The 10,138-nt window shown below is 45.2% G+C and overlaps 1 protein-coding gene across 2 annotated transcripts; it reads right to left on the reverse strand.

The window, feature by feature from the left end:
- Positions 1–46: 46 nt before the first annotated feature.
- On the reverse strand, positions 47–5,339 carry NFXL2 (NF-X1-type zinc finger protein NFXL2). 2 transcript variants are annotated; one of them, XM_048706351.2, is made up of 13 exons: positions 4,058–5,339; positions 3,505–3,618; positions 3,371–3,426; positions 3,000–3,066; positions 2,641–2,733; positions 2,330–2,415; positions 2,072–2,234; positions 1,727–1,927; positions 1,395–1,585; positions 1,168–1,249; positions 755–961; positions 537–626; positions 47–451 (listed from the first exon to the last, which is right to left on the reverse strand). In XM_048706351.2, exons 1-13 carry the CDS (start codon positions 5,249–5,251, stop codon positions 296–298), a joined length of 2,700 nt encoding a protein of 899 aa, XP_048562308.1. In that variant the 5' UTR covers positions 5,252–5,339; the 3' UTR covers positions 47–295. The 2 variants fall into 2 exon arrangements, with proteins under 2 accessions (XP_048562308.1, XP_048562307.1); XM_048706350.2 differs by having other exon boundaries at positions 537–659.
- Between the last annotated feature and the right edge of the window lie 4,799 nt (positions 5,340–10,138).

The raw sequence follows: 10,138 nt of genomic DNA on the forward strand, positions 1-10,138 counted from the left end.
CGTTTCTGCATTTCCAAAACTTCTCAACAAGAGATGCAGTCACAAGTTAGAAAAAATTGCGGACCCACCCATATATTAGACAGACATCATTTGTGCATTTACAGCAACTCGACACCATAATTCAGACACAATACAACAGTCAACTTCGTTTTGATACGAGGGAGCCAAAGAATAGCATCCTTCACCTAAATGTCTCCAAAACTGGACCGCGGCGTCAAAAGGTTGTTCATTGATCCACGCCTCAAAAACTGATAACTGGGGGCACAACAAGAGTCGATCTACAGTTCTGTACTTTTCACAGCCTTCCAGCCCTCAGAAGCCTTTCCCTGGCCTTCTGCTCTTCCATTTCGTTCATCCAATCCGAAATCTGGTAGACGCCTTTCCAAATAACTAGTCCCAGCACCACCAATCCAGCTAATGCAATTATCACCACGAGATACCACTTGATTTGCTGAAAATTTTGTAAGTGTATTGTAAGGAGAAGACACTTAGCAAACCTAATAAATACCTAAACATCGCGTCTGTATTTCACACACCTGCCACATTGAAACCTGAACGGGCTCCTGTGCTCCACGGTCACGCTTCTTCCTGCGTTTGGGCACGTTTGCGACTTCTGCAGCAGGGCTCTGCATGGCAATTGCAGAATATGAGCACTCATTCTGTAACCACAAAGTCCAACAGTTTGGTGGTAAAACTTGCAGACAAAAACAGTGTGTTCAATACAAAGTTTGGCTACGACGGTAGGATCTGGTACCTTAGTCTCGTGAACTTTTCGGAGATGCAACTCCGCAGCTGAAACATTCACCTTTTTCACGCAATCTCCACCGCATGCAAGTAGGCCGACTCCAAATTGACCTTTAGGTACTTCTTTTGGATCACGACCAGATCGACGATACTCCTTGAGAACATCTTGACATACCCACTCTTTTTTCAGGGTGTTGCATGCACAACGCACATTAACCTTCATAGATATCAAACACGCAGACGAATAAATACAGATAAAAAAAGTTAAGCCTGAAGTTGCAGGATTAAAACTTGCTTTAACTTTGCAATGAAGCAACATATACGAAAACTTCTCAACTAAAGTTTCATCAGCTAACAGATCGAGCACCTGATAACTTGCTGGTTACAGATATTTCAAACAAAATAAATATGCCAATGCCATACCTTTTTCATGCACTGATCCACTGACGGGCATTGACCAGGGTGACATATTTCTGAGCACAGATGGGGACAATTTGGTAGTTTCCTGCACGATGCCATAAATACCAGATCCAAGAACTCAGTACTATGAAATCATAAATTCAATTACATAAATTTTAGTAATTGTGCAGCATGTTTTTGTGCGAGCATTCATAACAGAAATAAGTAGAAACCGGGAATTGGTAACTGACCTGTGACACGGGCCACTGCAGGACCTTGCTTTCAGCTGTTGCTTGGCATTTAAGTTGTTATAGTACACACACTCGAAAGCATGTGTCATAGCACCACAATGGCATGATTTTTTAACAAGGACTTTGCAAGGTAGACAATCGCTTAGGTGACACCGCAAAGGGCAAGGATGTGAACAAGGAGGATCCCTGGCCTGGCAGAAGCATTAAGACTAAACATCATGCACCAAGCTTAAAAGAAAGATCCAGAGCTCAACTAGCCATTTCACATTTAAGTTTATAAACAGAACGACCAAACTGAAGGTATTGCAAAGCGAAACAAAAAAAGAACTGACCCTTTGACAACGAAGATTGCATCTTTCACAAGGCTCGGCAAGAGTGTTATTTCTACTGAGAGATAATATGGTATCAGCCTTACGTTGATCCGATGGAATCTCTAACACATGGCAATCCTTTGTGCAATAATGGTTACCACAGTGGAGAAGGTTTCCACATAAATTCTGACAGGGAAATTGCCTGCTTTTGGAGCAAGGTATCTGCAAAAACACGAAAAAAAAGAAAGTGTATGTTATAATCAGGTGTACAAGCAAGCACATGTGAGGCATGCTCAAATGTGCAAGAGAGGGAGGGAAGGAGGGAGGTAAATTGACCAAAAGATGACCATGTTGCTCAAAACTTACTGCACGTTCTTGGCCTAGATGCTCTCCAAAACATGGCACCAAGACTACTTCTTGGCATGGTGGGCATGGAGTTCCAGGTGTACATTCTATATGCTTTTCCATTTTCTTTTTCATTGGTTTAACTGTGAACTCAGGGTTCGGTGGAGGAATAGAGCCATGACACCTGGGAAGTGTTAAGATTGTTAGACATCAGAGGACACTGTAGTTCGTGGTATACTGCTGCAATTACACACTCAGCATATAAATTAAACACTAAACCTTTCTTTACACTTGTGGCCACAAGAAAGTTCTTCCCCACAGATCAGTTTGCAAGGTGGACAGGCTCCATAGTGGCATTTATGGGGCTAAAGGAAGGAGATCAAAATGTCAAGTAAATTCTGAGGACCAATTTATAATAGCCAAAGTAATTAAACACTCAGGAATGACATGCAACTAAATTCACAAGAACAAACTTTGAACAACAACAATGTGACAAATACCCTTGCAGTGGCAATCAACAATAAAATTTATCAAGAGATTATCATTAATGAGCAATGAGAATGTTACAGAAAAGAGGTGGAACAGTTTACCCGGCAATCAAGCTTGTGTCTGCAAAGACGATCTATATTGCATCTTTTTGAGCATTTGGGAGGCTTCTGATTCTTCTCGGTCCCACAAGGAACCTACAAGAGAATTATGCATTCAAATCTACGAAGGAAACTTAGCAACTAGTGGGTCAGGAGACACACTGATGAGGAACTTGTACTGTATAATGAAACTGGACCAAGAATTAACATTTATGGAAGTGCACAAGATCGTGTAAAAATGATTTGATTGCAATGCAGCTGTTGCGTGATAATTATGTGTCCTAATCATCTAAGCAACATAGGACCGAATATAACTCATACAACAAAATGAACAACAGAATTAAGAGTCTACCAATTTCAACCTCAAAGTATGTTTTCCCACAGAAGCATGAGATGGTCTTCATCAAAGGACAAGGTGAACAAGCGCCTCTGCAAACAAAATGAACAAAATATTACTAGAAAAGTAGGATTTCAGTTCATACAAATGAACCAAGATTACAGCTTCAAAACTACAGACACGGGTTTTCCATCCAAAAAAGAAATGGGACTGTTCCAGATCAAAACAACACGACATATTTTGAGTTCTTGACATCTGTTGTGTGGCACTTCTGGTATTTTAACATGGTCTTTTAGTTCAAAATGAGAGCACATACATGTATGCCTGTAGCAATGCAAGTAGAACTAAACAATAGCAAATGACAAGCCAAAGATGCACAGTTGATTAGGGCAATACCTGTGGCATGGAGAGAGACACTTATGGTTTCCACATCTGAGCCTCCTATCACAAGTCTACAAGCATTGATCTTTTTAGTGCTTGAAACTTGAAATGAGCCAAAATCATGAAAAGAGAAGAAAAAAAAGATGTACCTCTGCGCAGGGTGGGCAATCCCCAACACAACAACGTCGCTTACAAGCGTGGCGTCCACAGGCACGTAAACGCTGACATTTCCTTTCGCAGGTCAAGTCTTGGTGGCAAGGAAGCTGATACAATGCATCACAAGAATTGGGGAATTTAGCCATTTGCTGTCTGATAAGCAATATCATAGAAATATATACCTAACAAGCTGTAGCATTACTACTGGACCAGATTAAGGAGAAAGAAAAATAACCAATTGCTACTTATTGTTACTCTGTCTTTTAGGTAGTATGAATTGCAAGGGGTAACGTTGGACTCAAAAATCAATCTGAATCACATGAGCATTCAGGCATTCTATGTTTGTCCACTAACTACTAAGAACTATCTAAAAGTAGATTTAAACAACTGGTCTTTACATGCAGCAATTGCTTACAGATACCATCCTGCCAATCAGGTGCAACTAGTTTAGGGTTGTTAACTGCTTGCAAGTGCTTGAATATCTGTTTTGCTTACTCCTTGCAAGTTTAAAGATTATGATCACAAACATGTTTTGTAGATATGTACCTCCTTCTTCAAAACCCCACAGCGGCAGGACTTTTTTATCACAAGCCGGCAGGTCACGTCACACGGGCCACGATGGCACCGCTCGGGGCACTTGTGCCGTCCGCACCCAAGCACCTTCTCACAAGTTGATCCACATGTCGCAGCCTCCACATCACACTCCAGCCTTGGATAATCCTTCTTGCCACAAGGGCAAGTCCGCTGCCCACGAAGCGGGCATTCCCCGCATTTTCCACCATGGCATCCCCTCTCACACCTATGCTTCCCACACTCTAGCATCCCACTACACTCCCTCTTACACTGGAAAACTCTTTCAGAGCACAGCCTCTCCACCATTGTCTCTCCACACTCACATTTGTGATTCCCCCGCACAGCACACGGTGGGCATGGCCCATCATGGCAATCCACCGGACAACGGTGGAGTTCACAGCTAAGGCGTTTATTGCATTTACCCTTACAAGAATAGCGCTGATGTGCACAGCGCCGGGGCTCACGGTGCGCCCCGCAGAAGCACCGGGCGTTAGGAACAACAGCCGGGCATGGAGGACATGGCCCAGGGTGGCAAAGCAGGAGGCAGGTGTGCTCGCAGCCGGAGTCGGGATTTGAATTGAGGCGGCGGCCGCAGACATCACCGCAGGAGTGGGGGAGGATCCAGGGGTCCGCGGGAGGGTCTTCGGTCTTGGAGCAGAAGCAGTGGTAGGAGGTGGGGGTCTGGGATTTGGGGTAGGCGACGCGGCACTTGGGGCAGCCCCAGGTGGGGGAAGGAGCGGCGGAGGCTGACTGGTGTGCCCATGACTGGATGCAGGGGAGGTGGAGAAGGGCAAAGCATGAGGCGGAGCAGGACCAGACGGGATCCGAGGGGCGGATGGGGTCCAAGCAGATCAGGCACGGCGGTGATCGGCGGCGCGCGGCGGAGTTGAGAAAGATGCCGACTTTCGAGAGGTCGGCGCCATTTCCGGCGACGGAGAGGTAGGTGGAGAGGACGGACGCAGTCGCCGGGTCGCAGGCGCTGAGATCGGTCTCTTCCCCGGAGGAGGAGTAGGACGAGGGGTCAGAATCGGAGACGTGGCTAGGGTTCGGCGGCGGGGGCGCGGGTGCAGTTAAGGGTGCTGGTTTACGGGTGGTGGCGGTAGCAGTAGTGAAAGGAGCTGGTTTCCTCGAAGAGGATGCGGCGGCCGCCGCATAGGAGGACGGCATCGCCGGCGTTTAGGTGGTCGCTGGAGATAGGTGGTGCGCGCGAGATTTGTGAGGGAGGGGAACGCAGCTTTTGCAGTTAGGTCCAAGACACTTCGTACTCCATTATAAGTACGTACGTATATATTTTGTGTGTAAGAAATGATACCTCTATAATTTGACCGAGAACCTTTTTAAATTGTTTGGATTGCTTACTATGTAACCTAGTTGAGTTACGCATTGAATAGGAAAAATGTTTAGAGCATTTCTAGCGGATCCCGTAAACCGAATCGTCTAACAAAATAACCGCCGGTTTACGGGCCGGATGCGGTTTTGCCGGTCGGAATAGATCCCGTATATTCGCCTATCCTGGATATTTTTTTCGCGATCCTGCAAACCTTGGCCCAATTTCGCCATATATACGAGAATTGCTTCATTTTTGCCGGATCCTCTTTCTGTTCTCATGAACCAACTTTCGGTTGCTTCCGCTCCCGCCTCCTACGCGGCCGCCTCCTCAAATTTCGCATCCGACCTCATCGTCCGGCCTCGCGGCGTCGGGAACCACCCAGATGGAGTACCCACAGCCGTCGGGTGCCACATTATGCGTCGCCGCCGCCTTCAACGCCGCAGCTCCGTCCTCCCACGCCGCCCGCGGTAGCTTGTGTCGGCGCCGCCCCAACTCCTTCCACTACCGCCATGAAGAGGAAGCAGCAGGGGAACCATCTCGTCCAAGGGGGCGCAGCCGATGCGACACCATCCTCTTTCAGCCCCGCTTCAGTTCCTCACGTTAAGGCCGCGGGCGGGAGGAAGAACACCTCCTCCACCGGCCCGGCCGGTGCGCGAGCAAAGCCCCCCGAGGAAGGAGGCGATTGTAGCAAGGGGTCGGGCTCCTCCCTGCCTCTAGCCGGCCACGACCTTCCCATTCATGGTGACTCCACCGGTCACGCCTACCACGTGTTCAATGAAACATCTGGGAGGTACAAATTTTTTGTTTTGCTTGATTTGCTCCGGTGATCTTTCCTTCGCCCGTTTGGAACACTTGTTTGAGCTTTGCGCGTTAATTTTTGTAGCCAAAGTGTGCCATCCACATATACTGAGATATTAGCCGAGAGTGCGATGGATTTGAGTGCCCCCTTAACGATTTCGACATGCCTCATGTGGAGGTCGAGGCGGAGGTGGATCAAGCGAATGACGATGAAGATCGAGGAGGCCAACTACGATGCTAGGGTGGGGAGGACTGGCAACTACAGAGTGACGGAGGATTTGTGCTTGATTCAAGCATGGGAGAGTGTCTCACTTGACGCCGTAGTCGGCAAGGATCAAAGCGTTGGAAATTATTGGCAAAGGATCAAGGAAAAATACCACCAAATCATGTCGTTCCCTTCTGGCCGGACCTTGAAGTCACTTCAAGGTAGTTGGGACATCATCAACAAAGCTTGTGGCCGTTGAAGTGGGTGCTTGAAGCAAGTGCGGAATGTACCTCCAAGTGACGTCACTATTGATGATTATGTGAGTCCTATCTTCATCTTGTTGGCTTTGGCCAAGTTATGAAGAGTTTGAACTCATACTTGTCTCAATGTCTATGTGTAGGATCGCATTGCCAATGAATATTTCTAGGAAACCGTAGGCCAGTCATCCACTCTTCATCATTAGCATCATGAACTCCTCAAACTACGGTAATCACCCGAAAGAATCCCAACTATTGTCACCTTGGGGTATGCGGATCATAACTCGTAATAGGTGTCTACAACTTGCAAGATAGGATTAAAAACACAAATATAGTCATGAAAACATAATAGGTTTAGATCTGAAATCATGGCACTCGGGCCCTAGTGACAAGCATTAAGCATAGCAAAGTCATAGCAACATCAATCTCAGAACACAGTGGATACTAGGGATCAAACCCTAAAAAAACTAACTCGATTACATGATAAATCTCATCCAACCCATCACCGTTCAGCAAGCCTATGATGGAATTATTCACTCCCGGCGGTGAGCATCATGAAATTGGTGATGGAGGAAGGTTGGTGATGATGATGGCAACGAATCCCCCTCTCCGGAGCCCAAAACAAACTCCAGATTTGCCCTCCCAATGAAGAACAGGAGGCGGCGGCTGCTCTGTATCGTAAAACGCGATGAATCCTTCTCTCTGATTTTTTTTCTCCGTGAATAGGTACTTATAGAGTTGGAATTAGGGTCGGAGGAGCTCCAGGGGCCCACAAGCCTGCAGGGCGCGCCCCTAGGGCTTGTGGCCTCTGGGTGGCCCCCTTTGGTTGATTCTTTCGCCAATATTTTTTATATATTCCAAAAATATTCTCCGTAAATTTTCAGGTCAATCCAAGAAAATTTATTTTTGCACAAAAATAACACCATGGCAATTATGCTGAAAACAACGTTAGCCGGGTTAGTTCCATTCAAATCATGCAAGTTACAGTCCAAAATAAGGGCAAAAGAGTTTGGAAAAGTAGATACGATGTAGACGTATCAATCATACAATGAAAAGGGATTAACACTGACAACTGGAATGAATGTGTGAACATGAATGTAATGTCGGTGAGAGATACGTACTCCCCCAAGCTTAGGCTTCATGCCTAAGTTGGTCATTGGCCACGGCTCGAAATAACCCTCTCTTGGATACTGTGGAGGGTCCTGAGGGTTCCACTGGTTGGCGAGCTCATGTGGCTCCGACTGATAAACAGGCTCCGGATGCATATCAGGTACTGGGGATTTCATCAGTTCCTAGTACGCATAAATGTCATCGGGCATAACAATGTACCTGCCTGAATGAATATTGAACAAAGAAGGTGCAGGCAAGGTAATAATCTCACACGTACCCTAACTGAATACTAAGTTGTATAAGAGTCGCTTATCATCATCTTTGGTAATAAAATCGTGTGCTACCATGCTAGCATAATCTAAATATTTAGTGGGTAACCGCATCTCCTCCTTCTCATCATGTCTAATAGGGATCTCAAAATGCTTAGCAAGGCGGGAGGCGTAAACACCACCAAAAAATACTACCCTTCAGGTTTGTGTGTAACCACCGAGCAAACTATAGCACCCAAACTAAAAGTTCTATCACAATATAAAGCATGGCGCAACAAGGTTAGGGGAACTAAGGCCTCCACTCTCCCCACGACCAGTCAAACATCTCCCGGCAAATAATGTATAATAGCGCAAAATGGGAAAAATGTAAACTAGCAACTCTAGCTTCAAACACTCCTCTCTCTTCCCCCACGGTAGTTTCGGAGATGAAATCTGCCATGTCTCTAGGACGTGGCTCACTAACGCGACCATCGTAAGGTATTTTGCAAACATTGCAAAAATCATAAAGTATCATTTCCTTAGGCTCATCATATAAGTGGAACTCTACCATGGGTGGATCCTTCCTAGAATAGAAGTGAATTTTGCACGAAGGTATTAGTGAGTAGGAGATATTGATCACACTTATCTTGGAGGAAAGGAATGAGGCCTGCATTGTCTGCCAAATAATAGAATCATCATAAATTTTTGCCTCATTCAAGAATGTATCACTTGGCCATTTGCACGGCCGAACCTCCGCCGCACGCGGAAGGTTGTACTTGGGCTTCTCCACCGGAGTGTCCTCCAAAGCTCCCTCCGAATTGCAGCTTGATGAGCCCCTTAGCCACCTCCTCATGGCTTTTCTTTTCTCTGCAAATTTCTGGATTTTTTAGTGACTCAAAATAAAAGTGAACCAAGCTCAACAAGATTGATAGCAACTACTCCCACAAGTGTCTACAGGCTATATCATGCAACAAAACTACTTTGGACCATATAATTTTGACATGCAAGCTCAAGAACATGGTCACCACAACAGCAAAAATTTGCAATATATATAGCACTAGAACAAAAACAAACTGGACCATTGGAGGAGTCACATACCGAAGAACAATTCCCCAAAACAGTTTCGAAAATGGAGGTCTGAGCAAGGACATCGAAAATGGCAGCAAGATGAGCAAGAACACGGGTTTGAGCATTGGTGCGATTTTTCTGGAGAAAGACGAAGTGGATGGGTGGTTGGACTAAGTGAGGGGACCTACGTGGGTCCCACAAGCCACCTAGGCGCGCCTAGGGGGTGGGCGCGCCCCGTGGGCTTGTGGCCCACTGGTGCACCCCCCTAAGGTGTGTTCAGTGCCAGAAAATTTCAAATATTGAATAAAAATCATACTAAATTTTCAGGGCTTTTGGAGAACTTATATTTTCTTATCATTTTTTATTGCATGGATAATTTAGAAAACAGTAAAATAATAGCATTTCTACTTTATTAATTCTAAATAACAGAAAGTAAAAAGTGGGTACATAAAGTTGTGTTTACTAAATTCATCCATCTCATACCCGTCAAAAGGAATCCATTAATAAGGTTGATCAAGTCTTATTAACAAACTTCTTCCGAATGACATGAAATCGGAGAATCTTCGCATAGCACTAGGTTGCCTTAATGGGGATATGCATGTCCCCAACAATAAGAATATCATATTTCTTTTTGACAGTAGGAATAGGGAATTCAAAACCTCCAATAGCAATTGTTGAAATTTTTCCAATAGAATTGATGCTATTAACTTGAGGTTGTTTCTTCGGGAAGTGTACCATATGCTCATTACCGTTAACATGAAAAGTGACATTGCCTTTATTGCAATCAATAACAACCCCTGCAGTATTCAGAAAGGGTCTACCAAGGATGATCGACATATTGTCGTCCTCAGGTATATCAAGAATAACAAAGTCCATTAAGATAGGAACATTTGCAACTACGACAGGCACATCCTCACAAATACCGATGGGTATATCAGTTGATTTATCGGCCATTTGTAAAGATATTTCAGTTGGTGTCAAGTTATTCAAATCAAGTCTACGATACAAAGAGAAATACATAATGCTAACACCGACTCC

Source organism: Triticum urartu, chromosome 3A (genome assembly GCF_056163025.1).
Source record: "Triticum urartu cultivar PI428250 chromosome 3A, HENAU_Tu73, whole genome shotgun sequence".
Classification (NCBI taxonomy): domain Eukaryota; kingdom Viridiplantae; phylum Streptophyta; class Magnoliopsida; order Poales; family Poaceae; genus Triticum; species Triticum urartu.

Bases quoted from the DNA above. Each gene is read 5' to 3' on its own strand.
- NFXL2 (XM_048706350.2), bottom strand. From the start codon at position 5,251: ATGCCGTCCTCCTATGCGGCGGCCGCCGCATCCTCTTCGAGGAAACCA. The intron at 3,619-4,057 runs GTACATATCTAC...GCATTGTATCAG, and splicing joins GTGGGGTTTTGAAGAAGGAG to CTTCCTTGCCACCAAGACTT. The intron at 3,067-3,370 runs GTATTGCCCTAA...TTTTGTTTGCAG, and splicing joins TGTCTCTCTCCATGCCACAG to AGGCGCTTGTTCACCTTGTC.